The sequence below is a fragment of the Prionailurus bengalensis genome, chromosome B1 (assembly GCF_016509475.1).
Source record: "Prionailurus bengalensis isolate Pbe53 chromosome B1, Fcat_Pben_1.1_paternal_pri, whole genome shotgun sequence".
NCBI lineage: Eukaryota > Metazoa > Chordata > Mammalia > Carnivora > Felidae > Prionailurus > Prionailurus bengalensis.
In genome coordinates, this window is record NC_057344.1 from 204,572,420 (window position 1) to 204,597,086 (window position 24,667).

Sequence of the window (24,667 nt, forward strand, 5' to 3'; positions counted from 1 at the left end):
TCAGCCTCAGGTGCCAGCAATTTCCATGCAGGCACTAGAAACAGAACTGGCACTTCTGGCAGGTGAAGGGGACCTTCTGACCAAACACCAAAAGGCACCACGGAGTTCCTGTTTGATGTTTTTACTGAGGCCAGATTTCGGTCTGGGGGATTTCACCCTAGAGTTCATGTATGCCTATTGTACGCCCAGCACGGCTCCTGGTCTTGGGGACACAACAGGAAACACAACAGAGGCACCCTTCACAGAGTCAGTGTTCCCATGAGTGGAGACGGATGACAAAAGGCAAAAGTCAAGTATGGATGATGGGAACTGCTTCGGGGGAAATAAAGCAGGGGCACTAGGGTGGAGGCAGCGTCCTACAGGCACGACAGTGTGGATACAACAGGGCCAGGTCTGCGTTTTGAAAAGCGAACTTTAAGGGCAACAGGGGGAAGAGATGGAGGGGAGAGTAACTCGGTATCTCTGGAAAGAGCCACATCACATGCCACAAGCACAGTGCACTGGTCACAAAGGTGGGTTCCAGACCGCCACCCTGGAGTCCACGCTGGAACTGAACCCAGCACCACTTACAAGTCCACATGTGCACACCACCTACACGTGTGCTGGGTAGAGAGAAAAGGGTGAAACAATTTAAACAGCTGTTAACACCAGTTGCCTGAAGAAGATAAGAGTATCGGCAGGATTACAACTTCCTCTTTAGACATCCCTGTGAAGTGCACTTATTACTACTGGTAGGCACTGTACTAAAAATTTGAAATATTCAACAAAGGAAAATAAATGAAGAAACAGATTGGAACAGTTTAAGAGTCAAGGAAAGATTATCTCTTTGGAAAAGCAAAGAAAAAAATAGAAGGCTGATGACGGTGCATTAGGAATCTAAGAAGGCAAGAGAGATGAAATTCCAACTGGGAAACAAAGTTTGGCTGCAGGTAGGAAGGAGGTGCTCAGGAGCACAGAATGGGTACAAACATCAGTCAGGCGTTCCCCTTTTCTCTGTGACACACAGTGGTCATTTGATAAGAGAAAAGAGGTCAGGGGCGCCTGGGTGGCTCAATCGGTTGAGTGTCCGACTTCGGCTCGGGTCATGATCTCACAGCTCATGAGTTCGAGCCCCGCATCAGGCTCTGTGCTGACAGCTCGGAGCCTGGAGCCTACTTCGGATTCTGTGTCTCCCTCTCTCTCTGCCCCTAACCCACTCGCATCCTGCCTCTGTCTCTCTCAAAAATTATAAATAAACATTAAAAAAAAATTTTTTTTTAAAAAGAAAAGAGGTCAGGAGTTCCGAAGACAGTAGTAGAGAGAGTAGACAGGCACTAGTGAGTGAGCTCCTAAGTGAGACGTCCTACGGTGCCAGGCAGTGTCATGGATCTGTAACCTACAGAGAAGGCCTGTGGGCCCTGTTGAGACTCTCTGCAGCAGGATTAGCTGTTTGGGTGCAGGAGGGAGAGGACAGCATTGGCAAAGAGCGTTACCGAAATGATGTAGCACCAGGAAATCCAAGCTGGACCAAAGAGGGAATGAATGTGGGCCAGTGGACAGGGATGCAGGAAGGAAGATCCACAGAGGCAGGACTTGTCGCATTCACTGATATAACCCCAGACTTAGAACAAGGCTTGTACTGAATAAATATTTACAAGAGACACGCAATAAATATTTACTGCAAAATCAACTGAAGAAAACAGAAGTCCTGATCGTGTTGAAAAATAGCTAAAACTGGAGTAGGTGAAGAAATAAATAACTATGAGAAATAGAAGGCTTTGGTCAGAGTAGGAAAAAAATACCTTCATTCTTAGGTTTTTAGGCACATAAAGAATTTTGGGAACTGCCTATACATAGCTCCTCCTTATCCATGGGAGAGACGTTCCAAGACCCTCATGGATGCCTGAAACTGCGGACAGCAGACAATACTAAACTCTACATACACTGTTTCTTCCTACACTTACCTACGATAAACTTTAATTTATAAATTAGGCACAGTAAGAGGTTCACAACACAACTAATAATAAACTAGAACAAGTGTAACATACACTGTAATGAAAGTTGCAAGAATGTGGTCTCCCTCGCTCTCTCAAAATGTCTTCCTGTCCTGTACTCACCCTTCTTGCAATGATGACAGATGATGAAGTGCCGACACGTGGACACCAAGTGAGGTGAGTGGTGCGGGAGGTGATGCAGCGTGAGGCTGCTGCTGACCTGACGATACGCCAGGAGGATCACCTGCTTCTGGGCTGGTTGACTACAGTAACGGAGACCGTGGAAAGCAAAACCCTATGTAATGGAGGACCACTGCACTTTGGTAAACAGTTATTAGATCAGCATGCAAGAAAGGAGTTTTAAAGAACTACTATTCTCATAATTTTTAATTCAAAGTGGGTAATTCTCAGATTATAATACTCTGCAATCAGGAATCAGAAAGAAAGTGTTCTAAGATTTACTTCAGTCGACTCTCCTCTTCTCCCAAATGGGAAGCAGTGATGTCAGACACATAACATTCCATTTACCACTCAGTTACTACCCCACTTAATACTCACTGTGATGTGATTGTAGATAAGCTGAGACCATCCAAACAGATCTGCCAGTCGGTAAAATGCTGCCAACTTACACCGCAATAATTTCTCCCCTTTGTCATAGGCGATTGAATCAGACCCTCTCAGATCATTCACAGGAGTCACCATACCAAGACCTGAAATAGAAGATAAACAAACTCAAAGACTTACTATTTCTTATCAAATATAAAACAAATAATAATAATCCTGAGACATGAATCTTCCACACAAGGCTACAAGTCAGTCTTGAAAACTTCAAAGACTATTTCGTAAAGATCATGTTCCCCAACATTAATACAGCTAAGTTAGAAATCAAGAACAAAATGGTAGCAAAGTTTATGGGATACAGTCAAGCAATTCTTAGCAGGAAATTTACAGTAGAAAACATATATATTAGAAAAGAAGAAAGTTTTTTTTTTTAATTTTTTTTTTTTAACATTTATTTATTTTTGAGACAGAGGGAGACAGAGCATGAACGGGGGGAGGGCCAGAGAGAGAGGGAGACACAGAATCTGAAGCAGGCTCCAGGCTCTGAGCTGTCAGCACAGAGCCTGATGCGGGGCTCGAACTCACGGACCGTGAGATCGTGACCTGAGCGAAGTCAGACGCTCAACCGACTGAGCCACCCAGGCGCCCCAAAAGTTTTTTTTTTTTTTAAATGATCTAGTTTCACCTTACTAAAAAAAGAGAAAACGAAATCCAAAAACAAGAAGAAAAAATTAGTAATAAAGAAAAAAGGAGATATCAAACAGAAAAATAGAGGAAAACTGATTTAATCTTGAGAAGATTAAAAATAAACTAATGAAATAAAAGAAAATGAAAAATGTAATAAAATAAAATACACCTCTAGGGAGACTCAAAAAAAAAAAAAAACACACACACAGTGGAGGTAGAAATTACACTATGAAGCAGTAGAGAAGGGACATAACTACATATCCTACAGACATTAAAAGGATAATAACAGGATAATACGAACAACTAATTATATCAGCATATGTTTTAACTTACATGAAAAAGACAGAATCCTTGAAACACGCAAGCTATCAAAAGCTCACTCCAGAAGAAACAGACATCCTGAATACCCTTGTTTCCATTAAGCTGAATTTGCAGTTAAAAACATTTCCATAAACGAAACTCCAGGCCCAGATGACATCACCATGAATTCTACCACACATTTAAGTCAGAAATAATACCAATTCTATACAAACTCTTCTCAAAAATTCTACACAAACTCTTCCAGAATACTTTCCAATTCATTCTACCAGGCCCAGCATTATCTTGATACCAAAACCATACAAAGATATTCTGTTACATGACATTATAAGAAAAAACAGACCAGTATCTCTCATGACCACAGACTAAAATGACTTAACAAACTTTGAGCAAATAATCCAGCAATAAATACAAAGAATAGGGGCACCTGGGTGGCTCAGTCAGTTAAGCATCCAACTTCAGCTCAGGTCATGATCTCATGGTTCGTGAGTTCGAGCCCCATGTCAGGCTCTGTGCTGACAGCTCAGAGCCTGGAGTCTGCTTCAGAGTCTGTGTCTCCCTCTCTCTGCCCCTCCCTCACTCATGCTCTATCTCTCAAAAATAAACATTTTTTAAAAATTCAAAGAATAATACATCATGAGGGGGATTATCTCAGCCACACAAGATTGGTTCAGCATTCAAAAACCAATCAATATAATTCACTATACTGAAGAAGAAAAAGTATGGGATCATTTTAATAGATACAGAAAAAGCAGTTCATAAAATTCATCACCCAAAACTCTCCGCAGATTGGTAATAGAAGGTACGGTCTTCAACTTAATAAGGGACAGTTACAAAAATCCACCACTAACATCAAACATAATGATGAAAGACTGAATGTTTTTCTCCCAAGGCCAGGAACTACGTAAGGATGTATACTCTGGCATTCTTATTGAATACTATACTAGGTAGGGATCCTAACTAACACAATAAGGCAAGAAAAAGGAAAAAAAACAAAGACATACACACTGGAAAGGAAGGAAAAAAAGTATCTGCACGACTTCTCATTACATGTTGCTAGATTTGAATCTTGTTAATCATAAAACTATCTTAAGCATACAGAAAAATATAGAGAACAATACCAAAAACCACCTATCATCTTGATTTAACATAGGTCAATCATCTACTTTAGATCTTTAATTCTTTTTTTTTAAGTTTTATTTATTTTAGTAATCTCTACGCCAACCATCAGGCTCGAGGCTCAAACTCATTACCCTGAGATCAGAGTTGCATGCTCTTCCAACTGAGCCAGCCAGGTACCCCCTAGATCTTCAATTCTTAAAAATTGTTTTTCAGAAGATTTTCAGAAGATGGTAGCAGTGACGGTACAGTTTTTGAGTCTTACTAAATCTCTATTCCAACCCTCCACAAAAAAATTAACTACAGCAACTAAGATATCAAAGCCAAAAACCTAAGAATGATATCTACAACAACACTAGGTAATAAGGTAGACTCACAAAACTGAAAATATAATTGGGTAGGGTTGACAAAGACAACAGTGTATATCAGCATACATGTAGGAGGAAGCAGAAGGAACCATGGACCATTGGTTGAACCTAAGACCCTCAAAAGAACCATCAGGAACTCACTACAAAGCTCAGAGGGCCAATTTGAGAACAGCAGCTAGACCCAAGAGGAGTTCTGCACACTTAAATCCTTAAAAATTCTCCAAACTAACCATTTAAAATTGTCTTTTAAGACAAAGCCTCACACTAAGAAATATATGGTAATTCGAACCCAAACTGACTAGCACAGAATTATAAAGAAAACAGAAGAGTCCAGATAAAAGCAAGGAAGGGAAACAGGACCCAACTTCATTCAACAAACTGCCATATTTTTTTACCACTCTGAAAAAAAACAGAAGAGGGAGCTCTAGAGCCATGACATTAGAAAAGCTTGCCTAAACCAGGAATCTCCAAGAAAACCAAGTTTCGTGTAAAAGTGAACAAAAACATACCACGATCAAATACCACCCAAAAATTATTTTAAGAAAGAAATGCAGAATCACATCCCTACAGATAATGAAATCACACAAGAAAGATATGTATGCAAAACAGATGAAAACGATAACCTACTGCTTCATAAACAGTAAAGAAAGGTGAAGAAAGGTATTAATAATAGAAGATATGAAAAAACGTTTAATTAGAAAAATTCACGAAGGAACATAAAAGGAATTAGAACATAAAAGGAATTAGATATAAATGAAAAAATAATTTTAAAAATAAATACTAAGCTAGGGGGCACCTGGCTGATTCAGGTGGTACAGCATGCAACTTTTGATCCTGGGGTTGTTATGTTTGAGCCTGATGATGCTGGGTGTAGACATTATTTAAAATTAAAATCTAGAGGAGCCTGGGTGGCTCAGTCAGTTAAACGTCTGACTTGATTTCACTTCAGGTCATGATCTCGCAGTTTGTGAGTTTGAGCCCCATTGTCGGGTTCTGCACTGACGGTGCAGAGCCTAGTTGGGATTCTCTCTCTCTCCCTCTCTCTCTGCCCCTTACCCACACTTGCTTGCTCTCTCAAATATAAATAAATTTTTTAGATTAATTAATTAAAAAATAAAATAGTGCTTGCTTTGGCAAGCACATATACTAAAATTTAAAAATAAAATAAAACAAAATCTTCTAAATAAATACATACATACGCACTAAACTAAAAGAGAAAAGAACATGAAATGGAAAAATTTTTTAAATCATAAAGAAATGAAGCAATAAAAAGGATTTGAGAACAAGCAACAGTGAAAGACAAAGAAACTCCAACATGCATATAACAGGAATCCCCAAAGTAGGAAACAACAGGAAACAGAATAAATACTGCTAAAAAACAAAATATTGATAAAATACAAAAGATCTGGAAGAGCGCATCATCTGAGAAAATTAAGCCACAATGACCAACAACACTAAGACATATTCTGATAAAACTGATGGACTCTATAAAGAAAAAAGTACTTTGAACATCCAGGAAAAGAGACCAAGTCACTTATATGGAAGAGTATCTTCAATTTTGATAGCAATGCTTTGAGACGGAAAAAAATTAGTTATCTCTTTAAGATACACATAGAAAATGTGAGTCTAGTGTTTTACACCCTAACAAACTCAATTAATATTGATATACAGCAGGCAAGAACTCAGAGAGTATTGTTTCCACAAGTCTTTTCTGAGAACTCTACTACAGAAGGCACTTCAGACAACCAAAACGACTGAGGGATACACGGATACAAAGGTTGGTGGTGAGAATTAATATATATTTATTATGTATTAATTATTACACTAAATGAACATTATAAGAGGGAGATCATAACGTGTAATGGTTACATACTCTGACAACATAGACTAACTATTTTAAATCATGAAGAGAATAGACTGTTGGTAGAGTATGGTTACTTTGTGTGATATATGGGAAAACAAATGAGTAATTACATAATATTCTGGTTTTGTTATTCCTGGTTGTCCTTAAAGGCCAGAATTCTTGTTGTGGAAGAAAGGAGAATAAATGTTAGATAGAAAAGGTCCAGTAAAAACCCCTTAGCCCTGAATTTTGATTGGAATTAGGAGTATAATTCCAATATACTTAAAATTCCTAAATGCCATATAATTCACAAGATAATATATATTTCCTAGTTCTGCCCACTAAAAAGGCCTAGAAAAGAATAACTAATCCATTAGCAAAGAGCATCCCTAGTACCTAATTTCCATTTCCCACAAAAAGAAATAAAGATTTCTTAGCAATATGGCTGATTCCAGACCTGGGGCAGGAAATGTACTACGGAAACCTGGAACATTTCCTCATGGGGGATGGCTTGGAAACTGTCAAAGCACTAGGCTCAGAAGTCAACCTGGAGGGACTTCCACTGATCAAAGATGGGACAATGTTAGCATCACAACAGGTAACTGTAACATTTTGAAACACATTAAATATATTTAAATCTATGAATTCAAAATAATACTAAAAAATAACTGGTCATCTAAGAACGATAGGAAACTAACTTCTTATTTTGAAAAGGGCTTTAGACCACACTGGGTAACCAAAAACAGTTGTTGAAGGGAAGCTCCTTTTTTGTGTGCATGCCTGATGGTCAGTAGACCACAGCCAGGAAAGTGCTCTGTTACGTCTGAAACCCCGACCCAGAAACAGATCATTTACAAGTACTTCAGCAAGAGGCTCCCCTTGAACATGAAATGAGTGATGGGGAAGGGCGTGGCCCCTTTCCAGCCATGCCCCATTTACCAGGGAAGTTTCTCTTGACAGAAATATTTTAACTAATGAATATAAAGGAAGGAATGATAGAATTAAAACATCACCATCTTGGAACCTTTATTAAATTAATAGATCTATTTATTGAGCATCAGTGGCTGTTAACACAAAAAAGAAACAACCAGACTACGTGCCTACTCCTGATAGAACACAGTACTACCTACAAAGTAGGCTTTGCCAAAAAACTGAATCCAGACACACTCAAGCATCTAGATCCAACTACCAACTTACTGTAAATACAGAAGACAAAAAAACATGTTAGCAGCACCATGGAGATGGAATCAGCAAAATTCAGCCACAAAACTCTACAGGTCCACAAACCCATTTTCTTTAAATGTAAGGAGAAAAGGGGCGACTGAGTGACTCAGTAGGTTGAGTGTCCAACTTCGGCTCAGGTCATGATCTCACAGTTCTTGAGTTCGAGCCCCCACATTGGGCTCTGTGCTGACAGCTTGGAGCCTGGAGCCTGGTTCAGATTCTGTATCTCTCTGTCTCTCTCTGTCCCTCCCCTGCTCACACTCTGTCTCCCTCCCTCTCTCTCTCAAAAATAAACAAAAAAAAATTTTTTTTAACAGACAAAAACCAAACCAAAATATTTAGGGATGACCATTTGATTGACGAAACCATGAAGAAAAACCAAGGCAGTGGTTACAAGCCAAAATGGAGGTTCCTGGGGTGACCAGCTGTACTCAGTCAGTACAATTCTTGATCTCAGGGTTGTGAGTTTGAACCCCACGTTGGATAGAGAGATTACTTAAAAGTAAAATCTTTTAGGGGCGCCTGGGTGGCTCAGTCGGTTGAGTGTCCAACATTTGATTTTGGCTCAGGTCATGATCTTGCAGTTTGTGAGTTTGAGCCCCTCGTCAAGCTCCACGCTGACAGGGCAGAGCCTGCTTGGGATTCTCTCTCCCTCTCTCTCTGCCCCTCCTCCCCCGCCTCAAAATAAATAAATTAACATAAATAAATACATACATACATACATACATAAATAAATAAATAAATAAATAATTCTTAAAAGATGGTGGGTTCCTTCTGAGAGGATGATAGGAAACAGGCCAAGTGATCAATAACGTTTTATTATTAACCTGGGTAGGAGTTATAAAAGTATTCACCTTAAAATCCTTTATAAGTTATAGATCATTTATTCTATGCTATTTCTATAGATTTTACAACAAAGGCTGTAATAATTTGTTTTTCAATTTGTGTTTTTAAGAAACATATCATTAGATATAATTGAAACTAATTAGCTTTCTTCCTTTCTTTTCATGCTGTGGCATTACTGAAATAAAATTTCCTTTTCTCTGACTAGAAGACAATATGCAAGTAAGTAAATACATTACACCACCCTTTTATTACCTAATCCGTATCAGACAGCACAGGATTCCATTAAAAATCCATGTGAAAACAAGAAAAACCGACTACCGTTTGACTTCAGGGTAAAAGTTTGAGTTAGTGAATTAAATGTTATTTTCATCACTCTGTGGACATTAATGGATGCATCACTCTGGTGGGTGTCAGTCAACTTCTAAGAATACTATGGAACTGACAGGCAAACTGCAAACACCAGGTGACCTAACAGAAACCACTGTCTTACGTTGGCCCATCAGAAGCTAACTATCCAGGGGCACCTGGGTGTCTCAGTCGGTTAAGCATGCGACTTCGGCTCAGGTCATGATCTCATCAAGTCCCAAGTCGGGCTCCGTCTGACAGCTCAGATCTGAAGACTGCTTCTGTGTCTCCCTCACTCTCTGCACCTCCCCTGCTCACGCTCTGTCTCTGTCTCTCAAAAATGAATAAACATTAGGGAAAAAAAATTAAAAAAAAAAAAGAACCTGACTATCCAATTAGAACCGGCAGACACTGGTCCAGAGAAGTACACAGTAGGTCAGTACACAGTACTCAAGCTGCCCTAGGTTCACCCCGTCATGTGAACGTTTACAAATTCAACAGCGATGGCAAAGCCCCTCCACCTTTGCACAGCTACCCGTTCTTTGCTCACATTCACCCATCCAACAATCTCCCCCTGGCTTTCTTTCGGAATTTCTCTGTTTCTCACCCATTTACAAGCAGCAATAAGGAACGGTGGATAAGAAACGTTTGCCTGAATGAAGTTCAGGCAAAATTGATGTGTGCAATGCTTCACAAGCATTGTTTCTGATTAATTTTAGTTCACAAAAGGTGTGAGAAGCCACCTAAAATGTCATCTGCCTGAGAAATAACAGTTAATGGCTCATAAAAAAGGAGCCCTCTACACTCAAGACATTTTCAGACTTACAGACTATTTTTTTACTGTAACTAAAATATTAATTTTCAAAAATCTCAATTCTATGTATTACACTGTATACTGATCTATTTCACATAAAAAACTGTCAGGATTTTTTTTTTTTTTTAAGTAGGCTTCCCACCCAGTGTGGAGCCCAACGTGGGAATTGAACTCACAACCCTGAGATCAAGACTTGAGCTGAGATCGAGAGTCGGATGCTTAACTGACTGAGCCATGCAGGCGCCCCAAAACTGTCAGAAAATTTAACCTACAAAACGACAGAACATATATGCAGAGTCAGGAGCTACTCACTCATGTTTAAGGCAGCCATCCCTCCTTGCGGAGCTGCAGGGTAGACATTCGGTACGTTCGTGGTCATAAAATCTGCAATCTGCTGTAATGCCAACAGGCCTGTGGGATTCTTCCCCTTCTTAAATTGTTCCTGTATCATTGATTCCAACTCTTCGCAGAAAGCCTAATTAGAAGCAAATTACAACAGTGAGACACTATTTCTTTTCTGTTCCTTGGGAAGGCACAGGTAACTATCACATAGACCCGTTTGTTTGTTTTCATCCAGTGCTGGAAAAGTAAGTGGATATTCTCATATATTACTACTTGGAGCATAATCTGCTACATTCTTTCTAGAAAGTAATTTAAACAGTACAAAAGCTTAAATCTTTGAACATTCTATTGCTGATAATCTTTTCTAAAGAAATAATCAAGACATGTCCAAAGAATTATTCATAGGAATGTTCATTCTATCATGAATGACAGACGGGAAAACGGGTGATGTTGACATTTTAGACAGTGGAGAACTGACTGAACACACTGGCCCACCTCACGACAGAATTCCCTGCACACATTCAACACAAGAGGCTGAGAAAAAGGAAAGGACATAAAATTGTTCCTGATATACTTTTGATCGTGAAAAGGTTAGAAAGCAATGGAACCTTTTTCTGTAAGAGAAAATATGTATCTAAATATAGAAAAAGACTACATTAAATACATCAAAATGTTCATTACAATTATTTTAGTAATGGAATTATTAGCAATTTTCATGTTGTACTTTGTGCTTCTCAGTATTTTCTTCAAAACAGATTTGTTTTCAAAATAGATTTTTTAAAATTACTTTTTAAAAGTTGAAAAAGGAACCCTAAAACATTTGTCCTTTATCAAATAATCCTAAATTTTTTTTAAAAATCCTAAATTAGGCAAAAGGATTAAATTGGGTGAATAGTGACTTTCATATAAAGTCACTACTGAAACAATACAGATTTATAGCTTTCCCAAACCACAATAAAATAATTTTTTATATACCCTATAAGGAAATATCTTAATAAATAACATTTAATGTGAAAATGTGAACTCACTGAATCATTATCCACCCCTGATTTTAAATACTCTGAGGGCTTCTGGATGATTTTATATTAAAATATACTAAACTTTCTTCTAGTTTTCCACTGCCTCAATGTAAAGCTGAAAAGGTATATTGCCAAGGGGCAGTCTAAATAGAACTATCACTTGCAGGAAGCAAGCAACAAACAAACATACCACATTTAATGTAATGGTATAAAAGAACGTCAAGAACCAAGAGCTGCTGGAGGAGCCCCTATTTACTGTATCATGAGAAATAATGTCACAGATCGTATTCTGTGGTAGTCAAGGAAGGAGGGAAAAGCTGACAGGTGCTCTGAGTAAGAAACAGAACTAAATCCACAGAACTCTGTTATCAATGCAGAATGTAAGACACAGACAGATACGCACAGATACAGACGATGAGATACAGACAGATGCAGACAGCCTCTACCAAACATCCCAGAGTGTGCTGGCTGGGCACAGAGGAAGCAAAAATTGCATAAAACAAGCTCCCTGCCCTCACGGGCCCTCAATCTGAAAAACCAAACAATCTATTTCCACAGTTTCCAAATCCACAGACATATGTGCAGGAAGCTCAATTCAACATACAGGTACCACATATGTACATGCACGACATCACAACTCAGCACGTGTACACAGCACAACACACAGAAGTATCAGGTGCTGTTCTAGGTACTGAGATTATACACATAGAAAAAATGGTTCTTGCCATCAAGGAACTTAAAGCTTAGCAAATACAACACAAAAAGAAGACCGCAGGGCAAGAGGCCCTTTGTGTCAAGAGCATCCCAGATGACTTACACGTGCAGTAAGGAGCTGAGCTTAGCGGTGACCAGTGAGGGCCGGGAGCCACCTGTCTGGATCCCAGAATCTAGCTCCAGCCAGCAGTCACCGGCCAATGACCTTGTGTGCTTCCTTGGTGCTACATCCACACCTGACTTCTCTGCTTCCTGACCACCTCTCCTCCAATGCCCCTGTCATCCAACTCACCTCAGCCTCCCCTGTCCACGATCATGCCCTGGACATGCTCTTTCCTAGGAACTGCGCCCCTCTTCAGTGTCAGAGCCAAGCATGGGTTCTCCAAACACCCCCCCCCCCCAGCATCCAACTCACCCTTCTCTTCAACGCTGTCATGACCCTAACACCTTTCTGCCATCCCTTACCTTTCCTGAGTCCTGACCTCCCTCACCCAACTTGGACCCTTGGTTTAACATTATAATCATTCCCTTGCTCACACCTTCAACTCTCCACCATTTCACCCAACAAAACCCTAATCCTGGTTAAGTTCAACCCTTCACTCTTTCTATTCATGCTGCTCAAATGAGTAGAGAGGCTGGAGGGAGGGAAAAAAAAAAAAAAAAAAACCCAGACCATGCTATGTTGTCTCACTATGAATTCCTGACCCTGACCTGACGCGCCCTTCACATTAACCCAGCAACAGCCCATCCCCTCACCCACTCTCTCCTCACAACCCCTGCACAATGCCCTGGGCGCATTCTCAGCAGGTGGCTCCACTTACTATTCCCTGACAAGAGAGAACCAGCCTCAAGTGTGTGCTCAAGCTCCCTGTGGCATCTGTCCAACTACCAGCATCCACGGCCATGGCAAGGCCTTTCCCACTCCCCTCACTGACTCAACTCTCCGTGCTCCTAAAACCAGACACCAGCACCAGTGCGTTACTAGAAAGCAATTCTAGGCTTTCGACTTCTGTCCTCTGTTCCAGGGTCCCACACTGCATTCAGGTTGGTAACAGCCGATGCTTACTGTGCTCTAGACAACCTGTGGATGGGGGCTTGCTCAGTCCCCAGGGCCTGCGCATGATGTGCTGGAAGTTTCCTTTCTGCACTCTACCCCTGGGGACTTGTACTTAGTTTCTTGCGGGTTTTACATGGGAAACTGCTCAAGCCAAAAGTCTAAATGTTTTCCTGATTCCTTTCTTTTTTCTTACCACCTCTTCCTCACCAGCCATCAGCAAGTCCTATGTATCCTACCTTCAAAATAAAACGCAAAACTTACCACCACCTCCTGCTTGGAAGACAGCTTTCTCCCTTACCCCATACTTTTTTTTTTTTTTTAATGTAGGCTCCACACCCCACGTAGCTCTTGAACTCATGGCCCTGTGATTAAGTGTCGTGAGCTCTACTGACTGAGCCTTCCAGGCACCCCTACAATTACTTTTTCTTTTTTTTAAATATGTGTGTGTGTAAGTTTATAATTTACTGAGAGAGAGAGAGAGAGAGAGAGAGAGAGAGAGAGAGAGAATTCCAAGCAGGCTCCACGCTATCAGCATGGAGCCTGATGTGGGGCTTGATCCCACGAACCGTGAGATCATGACCTGAGCTGAAATCGCTTAACCGACTGAGCCACCCAGGCGCCCCTATAATACTCATTCCATACAAAACCCGGAATAACTTCTTTAAAAACCAAATAGCGCCATTCCTGTCTGCAGCCCTCCAATGACTCTCTCCTGTACTGTGAACACAAAACAAACTCCTGATGTGAGCTTACACAGCTTTCCAGGACCTGCCCCTCCCCACTATCCAACTTCACTGCCCCCTCTCTGTTGCCTCCGGTGCTTAGACCACACTGGTGCCTTCTGACTCTCCAGGCCCACAGAGCACACCCCTGGCTATCCTAGGAATTTCATGTCAGCTGCCCCTCAAGCTGGAAGGCTGCCCCCACCCCCACCCCCGCCACCCCTGCATGGCCGGCTCCTTCCAGTCATTGAGACTCAGGTGAGACCTCCCTTTCTCAGAGAGACCTGTTCTAACCACCACTCAATCTAATCACCCCACTGCCTCCTGCACCACACTTCTCTTTGTTGTTTCTTGTTCACCTCCTTCGAGGGGAGTGTGAAGTCCTCTCCCTGACCTGGGTGCTCACACAGGGTGTGACACATCAAATTTCACCAAGCTGTACACTTGAGATTTCTGTGCATCACTCTAAGTTACGCCTCAACAATAAGCAAACAGTAATAACGGCCAAACAAATAGAATCTGTTAGAATCTGAGACCTTATTTGTCCTGTTTACCGCTAACTCCTTAGGTTCCTTGAACAGCTGTATGCTGCTGAGACAATCAACATTAAAAAAAATTCAATGACTACCTGCCAAATGATACCTCAAAGTATTAAGGGCATCAAACAAGATGAGAAGGATAAAAAGGAATAAAGCATATACAAGGGCAGCAGCATCAACATGAGGAAACAATAAGACAGAACTACTTTACGTGGAGACGCAAGCACAAGACGCAGAGTTGGGCGCGCTTCCCACTCTCAGTGCTGACGTAACTGAAGGGAAACCCAATCAATGATCAGGCACAGGGTAAGGCCCAGTAAGTGCCCGGCGCTAAGCTAGGTCTGGAGGAAAGGGCCCTTTTTAAAGGGTCCTGAAATAAACAGACTCTCTGGAGAAGTAGTAAGAGAGTGAAAAAGAGAAGGAAAGCACCTCCCCTCCTTGAGGACACTGAAGAGTCCTCATTTATTTTGACTGATAACGTGAACTAGACAAAATTCTTTCAAAAGCCTTGCACGTACATGCGAGGCACTGATTTCCTGTGTGAAAACACATGGACCCGGACACACACAACACAGCTAAGAGCAGACGCATCAGGGGAGGAGGAGGAGGAGGAGGAGGAGGAGGAGGAGGAGGAGGAGGAGGAGGAAGAGGAGGAGAACGAGGAGGAGGAGAACGAGAAAGAGGAGGAGGAGAAAGAGGAGGAGGAAAAAGAGGAGGAGGAGGAGGAGTGCACTGGTTCAGAGAGAAGGCTTCTCTTACGGGACTCTGCAGGATCATAGACACCCTCTTTTTCTGCTCCATCATATTGAAGTCCTGGCGAAGGTCCGGTGCCATGTTCCTCTCTCGCAAGTACTCCGGGTTGTTCTCATCCACCCTGTCGAAGTACCTCTCCTTGTGAGGCGCTGTGGTCGGGGGTGGCGAGGTCACCACCGCAGCCCGCGTGTCACCGTTCATCATACAGTCTTTCTCGGCTCCTACAGAATCAACACACAGACAGCGTTGTGTTGGAGTCAATGTCCAATAGCATTTCACAGCCAGCAGCCAGCCTGACAAACCCAGCCTCCAGCGTGACAGGGCTGTGACCAATGGAGTCAGAGCCACGGCGTGTGAGGCTTCTTTGTGGCCTGAGGCACACGGTGCATCAGCCACCTCCCGCCCCTTCTACCAACCCAAGGCCAAGGGCGTCTGTCCTTGCCATTGTTCCTCACACACAACAGAACAATCTCACAAAGCTATTAAGTCCTCTGTCAAAGTGAAAAAGAACTCGATATTCAACTGTGACAAGACGGTTTAAGTCATGATGTTGTCCCACCCAGACAGGACCTACCAACAGCAGAGTTCATTTCTGGAGAAATCTGATTTATGGTATTTTTCCAAGATTATGTCAGTACTGATTTTGCAAAGGATTTTCCAAACCCATCAATAAGAGGCTGCTCACACATCTTGATTCATGCAAATGGGAAATACTCCTCATCAACATCACCTTTTCAGTTCAAAGAACGGCAGGTCCTGAAAATGTCAATGTGCCCTAATTTGTGACTAACCTAAAAGATGCCCAAATGACTCAAATTTAAAAATCTGTTATTATAGCTACTTATTTACACTTTTTAATCCCAATCTTTTTATCTGAAATGATGTTCAAATACTAAATTATATTCTTTAACTACTAAATCTCTAGACAACACCCTTTACTAATCAACTAGTTTAATTACTATTGTTCGTATAAGACACTGAATGACAGCTTCAACTACATATATGCAGTATTTACTGAGCACCTATTATGTCTAGCCATTGTGCTAGGCACAAAAATTAATCAGACACTGTCCTCACCTTGGGGAAGCTGGAGTCACAAACTGAGAGAGGAGGCACTGATTCACAAGTCATCAGCACCGGGACAGCAGTTAAAGCCGGAGAGAAGGGGACACTGGCTAGCAGAACACAATGTGAGAACAAGGGGCAGAACCAGCACCTAGAATAGTTCCCAACATAGAGCTGTATATAAATAAAAGTTTTTGAATGAATTAAGAACAAGAAGGAAAGGAAACAGAGACAGGGTGAGAAACAGACTCAGGGGCCACAGGCAGAATTTGAATCGTGAGTGGACAACAGCTCCTCAAGCCACACGGGATAAGCAAGGTAGAGATTTCCAAGTTGATTAAATTAGCAACTGAAATGTAATCGGTGCCCCTTCCTTACACACTACACACAAAATTCATCCCAAATGGAACACAGACGTAAATGTAACAGCAAAATCTATAACATTCCTAGAAGAAAACACAAGAGTAAATCCATGAGACATCAGGTTAGGCAAAGTTTTATGGCACTGAAAGGACAAGCAACAAAAAGAAAAAAAGATGGATTGGACTTCCACAAACTTAAAAATGTTTGTGTTTCAAAGGACACATAAGAGAGTAAAAAGAGAGCCCACAGAATGGGAGAAAATATTTGAAAATCATGTATCTGGGAAGAGATTTGCATCCAGAATATATAAAGAACTCTTACAATGTAATAATTAAAATAACAATAAAAAAACTTGAGAATTATCAAGTGACCTCAGTGGATACCCCAAAGAGCACAAGAACTGAGCAGCTGAAAGGGCCTAAATTCTTGATCCACAAAATCATGAGCTATGGATAATAAGATAATTATTTTAAGCTGCAAAGTCCCAGGACAGCTTGTTACTGAAATAATGGTGCTCAGGGGAAGGAGAGGGTGTATTCCAGACACTTGGTTTTCACTTGTACGTGATCCTCTCAACTTCCCTATTTGGTTCTGTGGTTGTGTTTGGTTTTTTTTTTTTTTTATTTTAAAGATTCTATTTTTAAGTCATCTCTATGCCCAACATGGGGCTTGAACTTACAGCCCCAAGATCAAGAGTCACAAGCTCCACCGACCTAGCCAGGCAGGCGCCCTTCCCTATTTGTTGACACATCACTGTTATCCTCACTTCACAGATGAGGGAACTCAGCTACTCAACAGAGAAGGCGCAGGGCTGGGATTCAAAGTGCAGGTCATCTGCTGCAGAGCTTTTGTTCTTAACCTGCAAGCCATACTGTAAATAATGAGGATGACAGTGGGAGGGGACAGAGGCAGCAGTGGGGGGGAGAAGGTCCCCAAAGGGATGAGAAGGAATGAAATCAATGGCCTGAGATGCTACATTGCTACATGTCTCGTAAGTCAGACCAATGCCACTGACTTTGGACTGCAATGTGAATAGCAAGGCTTTTTTTTTTTTTTTCTTAAACATTTATTTATTTTTGAGAGACAGAGCGTGAGTGGGGTAGGGGCAGAGAGAGAGAGGGAGACACAGAATCGGAAGCAGGCTGCAGACTCTGAGCTGTCAGCACAAAGCCTGACGTGGGGCTCAAACCCACGAATTATGAGATCACAGCCTGAGCCGAAGTCAGACGCTTAACCGACTGAGCCACCCAGGTGCCCCTGAATAGCAAGGCTTTAAAGAAAAGTTTATATAAAAAAATATCTTATGGTATCAACAGCCAAAGAATCAGTTGGAGAAAACCTTTTTTTTTTTTTTTAATAGAGATCAATTTAAATATTGTTCTTCTGAAACCTAAAGATAGGACAGAAATAATATATGCTTAAAGTGACACATTTCAAGGACTCAAAGACAAGGTATAAAAACAATCAGGGACTAAAAGTCCACACAGAATAAATAAACCCAGGACCTGAATGTAGTCTTTAAAACTTACTCTTCTCTAAACATATCTCATAAAATTTTAGTTTAATCTGTTTACTTTAACCTAGTTTGTTCTAAAATAATGATGCAAAGAATAAAATAATGGTTGTCTAATGTTTCTTCATTAGATGTAAATGAAGCTGAACATTCTGAGCCAATGAAACAAAGGTTCTATATCAAGGATAAAAGAGAGAGGAAGAAGAAGAATATGCAGTATTGTTACTTCTCTATTACTGAGTCCCAATTGGAAGACATTTTCACCAGTTAATAAGGACACAGGCAACATTTTAGAGGCAACCATCGCTGGTTCTTGGTTCCCAGAGCTGACTCACAGAATCTCTCAAACACTTGTTAAAGATAAGGCAGAGATTGCTCTCTTTTTATTACAAATTGCCATGTGAATGGGATAAGACGCAGAGTGCAGACTAGATATGCATGTGTTCCCTTCCTTCAATAAGGAAGTCTATAAATTTAAATCAAAACCAAAGTATACATATTCTGAGCCTACTAATCAAGAACAAACATAATTCCATTTTTAAAGCACAAAGCTATATTTAGTTTTTGTCAGTTGTGCACTCAAGTTTCATGAGCTTAGTTTTTAGGAGCATGTTAAGACAGCAAATTTTTCTAGGAAGATCTCTAAAACTAAGTTATTACTTAATCCAAATTTTTAAAAAAGAAATGGGGAAATACAGATGCAAAAAAATTTCTGGCAACATTAGAGTATTTTAAAATAATTTAAATTTTTTTTTCAACGTTTATTTATTTTGGGGGGACAGAGAGAGACAGAGCATGAACGGAGGAGGGGCAGAGAGAGAGGGAGACACAGAATCAGAAACAGGCTCCAGGCTCTGAGCCACCAGCCCAGAGCCTGACGCGGGGCTCGAACTCACAGACTGTGGGATCGTGACCTGGCTGAAGTCGGACGCTTAACCGACTGCGCCACCCAGGTGCCCCAAAATAATTTAAAAGGTAGTAACATGCTCACTAGTTGTTAATGTCTAACAGTACATGAATGGTCATAACATAAATATTAAAATCTGCTCGATACAGTATTACGAAATTATAGATTCTTTGGCATAGCATACATAAGAGATTATACCATATAAGTGAAAAACTATAATTTTTCTATTCTATTCTATAATATTATCAATACTGTAATTATGATTACACAGACAAGATGACACAGTAGCACATGAGCTGTACTAAAGCTGAATAAATTGATAAAAGACAAGAATGGATCAGCATTTCTCCATCTCAATATTCTACAAAGGTGCTCTAATTTTACCTGTGTAAAAATGTTAAGATTTCACTAAATTTAGTATGTTGATACTTAAAATCACCGAAATCTCTGGGAACAATCCATTCAAATACACAAATGCACTCAACAGAACCCAAAGGTCTGGATGAGCCTTGACTACCAAGCTTGGCTTGCCCACGTGACATCTCGCACCCACCCCCTGCCCATGTCACTCCTGGACACACACTCCTGGACACGCAACTACCTCCTAATTAGTTTCTCCACTTCCTGTCTCCCAATAATCCCCACACCAACCCATTCCCCAGCGAAACCAAGGAGTTTAAACATGTCTGATCATAGCACTCACTCTCCTGCTTAAAACCTGATGGCTAACAATAGGTCTTTAGCTGAATCCTGATCTAAATCTAAAAATGACATATGAAACAATAAGACGTCTGAACATCAACCAGTCTTGGATGGCATGAAGAAATTATTGTTAAAATTTTTAGGTATGATCTTATTCTGGTTATATTAGCTATATAAGACACACACACAGAAATACTTATGGATGAAATAACATGGCATCTGGAATTCGCCTAAAGCTTCTCTGGGGGTGGGAGGGAGGAAGAGTAAGGCTTACACAAAACAGGTAAGACTGGCCATGAGCCGGTAACTGTCGAAGCTGGATGAAGGATAAAGCAGGATTCACTATATATTCTGTATGGTCCGAAAGGCTCCATAATTTTCCTTCCTCTTAGAATAAAGCACGTCTCAAAACCCCTTACATAAGCTGGTCCCTGCCTGCCTTCAGATGAACACATTTCAGCAAGTTCTTTCACACGGATATCACTGATACTGGGATGAAAAGACATTTTAAGATTAACACCCCTTGTCTAATGTCCCGTAAGACACCACTCTGCCTCATACATTATTTACTGATATGGAAATGACAAAGTATGCCCTGGAATATTCTTTCTTACCAAAGGTATTCTAGCCCAGAATGATCCATCTTGATATATAACTAAACCTTAGATCAGAAACCAGACAGATTTTTGCTTCTCTAAAATAGCTATGAGATCATTCTAAAGCTTGTGGGCAGATTGTTACTTCTTGGCATCTCCCTTCCGGCACAGACATTTCGCTAACGGCTACCTAGTCTGACCATTCACTGAATTTATCTCTGAATCCCTAAAGGCAGAACACTCAAACCAAAGGCTGAAACAAGAAGGTGGCCATTAACAAAATTCTCGGGATAAAGCGTGTGCTAGAAGGTCACGTCGGTTCCTAATTATTCTTAAAACATTTCTCAGGAACCATGACTGCCAGGTGATAATGAACTTCTCCATGGAAAATAAACCAGGAGGTATCAAAAATGCTCATGTGGTGACAAAAGTGGTACTTTCTGCAGGTGTCCTTGGCCATCTGACACCTAACTCCAGACAGCCTTTGGAACTGTCAACAGGAGAACAAGAAAAGCAGTGACCTCTGCAGTATCTCCCTTTATTTCTGTTATCTGCTAGTGCTTAACAGATCTCCACTACAGCTACTTTCCCCATTATGTGTGAGGCACCAGAGATAAAAAGTTAGAAAGTGAGTAGATGAGAGACAAATAAATGTAATCAAACACTCTTGGTGCCATGACAGAAACCTACTTAACGTATCAGCGAGGGAGAAGTGCCCAACGGTGGGAGGTAAAAAGAGCGGCGACGGTGTTAGGGGTGGAACTGTTTCCCCGCAAAATTCATTGTTTTTTCATTTTTTTGGAAATTAGGGTCACTGTAGATGTAATTAGGTAAGACGAGGTCACCGTGAAATAGTATGGATCCCTAATTCAATATGACTGGTGTCCTTATGAAAAGAGGACATTTAGATACAGACTCGAATATAGGAAGAACGCCGTGTGAGGAAGGTAGGGGTCAGCTGAGGTGACGCATCTACAAGCCAAGGAACAGCAAAGACTGCCAGAAAGTCACCAGCAGCTAGTGGAAAAGCCTGGAACAGATTCATCTTCATGGCCTCAGAAGGAACCAACCCTACCGACACCTTGATCTTGCATTTTTGGCCTCCAGAACTGAGACACAATGAATTTCTGTTGTTTGAGTCACCCAGGCAATGGTACTTTGTGACGGCAGCCCCAAGAAACCGATACAGAGGGCTGTCTGGAAAGCTTCACAGAAGAGATGCATTTAGAGCTAAGGAGTTGCTTCCAGGAGGCTCGGGGCAGGTAGCAGTCACCTGGTGGACGGGTATCTACTGAGCTTTAAAGACAGCAGCAGAGACAGCACAGTGAGCGAGCGGTCAACCACCCCCGCTCTCACGCGTCATGCCTGGCACCCCGCAGGAAGGTGCTGAAGGAGCCTTTAGTGACCTACCTGAACTGTTCTCTCTTCCAAACCTTCCAGCCCCACTCACTGTCAGGATCCAACTCAAATATATCCTGCTCTGTGAAGTGTTCCCAAGCCTCTGAGCTTGGCACTTGGCCTCCAGGGCTCCAAGGAACTTTACACTCACCTCTGTTCGGCCACTTTCAAACAGGACCAAATTATCTGTATGAGTGCTTGCTCCATCACCAGTCTGTGGGCCCATAAAGAACAGAGACACTCAATCTCTAGTTCACTTTTGTAAACAAGCCCTGGGAGAGTGTTTCGCATACAGCAGGGACTCAAGAGAGACCCTGTTTGTTCTTGCAGTAGAGTATCTGCTGCAAGAGACACCCTAACTTCTCGGGAAGGGCTCTGTGAGGTTTGTGCCCAGAATGAAACTGCATCATCAGGACACACTCAATGGAACAGGTGGCAGAATCGCCCCCCAACAAAACAAGAACAAAACACGTAGCTGTGAGAAGTGACGGAGATGTGAATCTGATTGTGAGAATCATTTCACAGCGTTTACACATATCAAGTCATCACGCTGTACACTTTAAATATATCACAGTTTTGAGGGGCACCTGGGTGGCTCAGTCAGTTAAGCGTCCAACTCTTGACTTCAGCTCAGGTCATGATCTCGAGGTTCATGAGTTTGATCCCCCAGGTCGGGGGGCGCTAACAGTGCGGAGCCTGCTTGGGATTCTCCCTCTCCCTCTGTCTCTCTGCCCTCCCCAACTTGTGTGCACTCTCTCACTCTCTCAAAAAAAAAAAAACTTTAAAAAATAAATGTATTACAATGTTGTCAATTATATTTCAATAAATCCATAGGGGAAAAAAGCTTTAAAAAAATGTGTAGTCTTTGCTGGAAAAAGTGACAGCATTTTTTTTTAAGTTTATTTATTTATTTTGAAAGAGAGAGAGAGAGAGAGAGAGAGAGATCGAGCAGGGGGAGGGGCAGAGAGAAAGGGAAAGAGAGAGAGAATCCCAAGCAGGCTCTGCATTGTCAGCACAGAGCCTAACTCAAGGCTCAAACTCATGAACCAAGAGGCTGTGACCTGAGCTGAAACCGGGAGCCGGTTGCTTAACCAACTGAGCCACCCAGGCACCCCCAAAGAGTGACAAGCTTTTAAACAGGAGGAGCGGACACTGATGGCTAAGCTCAGACAAAGGGCTGGGACAGTGCTGCATGGATAGTCCACACCCTGTCCAGCGCCTGGGCTGGGAAAGCAGAAGAGACACAAAAACCATGGCCAAAAATTCATGATAAGTTCTTAGAAACCTACAAGTCTGGAAGGGGTGCTATGCCAGTCAAAAGAGGAGTCCCTAATACCGACTGGCAGGAGGGAGTCCAACATTGGAGCCCTCTCCCAAATCAAACAGAACACAACCAGAATCAGTTAGAAGCCCTCACTGCTCACAGTACCAGCCTCTTTCTCCACCTCCCCTCGAGGGCAAACACCCACCTTCTGTGTAAGATTCTTCTTCACAGGTTCAGGCTGAGTGTCCTGCCCTGCTTGGGGCCTCAAAGCTAAGTACAAGCCTTTAATTACTCTGATCGGATCATTTCTATTCCTGTGTCTCCGGATGTTCCCTTGCCGATGAAACTGCTCCAAAGTCCCCTTTAAAATAATCGCTGCTTACTATATGGTTAAGTGCTGATTTAAAACTCAGTTGTATACGCATTAACTCATGTTTTCCCACAGATAAGATAACTGAGGCACAAAGCAGTGAAGCAGCCAACACGAGGGGTAGCATCTGAACTCCAGCTGCCTGGCTCCAAAGCGCCTGCTCCTAACAACACCACACACTAACCTCCCCACCCGTATGTTGTCCCAGCACAGATCCAATTAGAAAAGAAAGAAAAAATAAAAAGTCAAACTGAATCAAAACAATGCTTCCCAGCCTCGTGGCCCACACTTATGCTCCTTTTAATCAGGACATGATAACCTGGGTGGGTCCTCTTATGTCCTCTCTCCCTTAGGATGAATGGTTAATTAACAAGTCCCCAGCCTAAATCTTCCACAGTTTAGTTTTTGCATTCAGTCATATACCTGCTGTTGTTCTTTTAACTGTTTTTTTTTAAAGGTTTCTCTCTTTTTTAATGTTTATTCATTTGCGGGGGAGGGGAGGGTGCTAGCAGGGAAGAGGGGCAGAGAATCTTAAGCAGGCCCCATGCTCAGCACGGAGCTTGACGAGGGGCTCAATCCCACCACTGTGAGATCATGACCTGCCAAAATCAAGAGTCAGACACTTAACCGACTGAGCCGCCCGGGCGCCCCTAACTACGGTTTTTTAATCAACCCTATGGTGTACTATCACAGAGTCGAGTTGCTTGTTTAAGGGTGCATAGCCACAAATGGAAAAGCAAGAATTTGGAAATAAGACTACAGTTTGGAGCCTGTCCACATGTGCTGACGACAGGACCCTCCAGTCCAGGGGTTAGTGCAAGGCGGTGGACAAGCCCCTGGGTCAGACCCCAGTGGTCAGTCCCACTACTTCCACTGCAGAACTTCAACAAGGACCAAGTCTTCATCCATAAAGTAGAAATATCTCCCTAACGTAATGAATCAAATGAGACAGTGCAGCCTAGAGCACCTTGGGGGAGAAAATGAGAAAATGCTACAGAGAAATAATTACCATTTCTAGGACTCTCAAACTCCACACCTAATTGCTCTCAATCCAGCTGAGGAGAATACAACTAGGAAATGCAAGGGACGCAGGAGAGAGCCCAGCGCAGGAACTTTATGGCAGTGTGCCAAAGGCCCCTGCAGCGCACCAAGCTCCCACCCAGCTCTGTCCACTTAACAACCCATTTGCAGGTGGAAAACGGACTCTGAGTTTCAAGTTCCTGAGGCCTCAAGATGAATAAAGGG

General features: G+C 41.8%; 1 protein-coding gene across 13 annotated transcripts in view; it reads right to left on the reverse strand.

Annotated features, from left to right (window-relative positions):
* The window catches only part of ADD1 (adducin 1), an 87,299-nt gene that overhangs the window by 30,444 nt on the left and 32,188 nt on the right, over positions 1-24,667 (reverse strand). For 12 of the 13 annotated variants that reach the window (XM_043573113.1, XM_043573120.1, XM_043573111.1 and 9 more), the window contains exons 2-4: positions 15,251-15,465; positions 10,411-10,573; positions 2,532-2,683 (exon numbers count right to left, since the gene is read on the reverse strand). In XM_043573113.1, coding sequence (XP_043429048.1) covers positions 2,532-2,683; positions 10,411-10,573; positions 15,251-15,448 — 513 coding nt within the window. In that variant the 5' untranslated portion in view covers positions 15,449-15,465. Of the gene's footprint in view, positions 1-2,531; positions 2,684-10,410; positions 10,574-15,250; positions 15,466-21,939; positions 21,963-24,667 lie in introns of those variants that run through there. The other variant, XM_043573110.1, reaches the window with a different exon arrangement.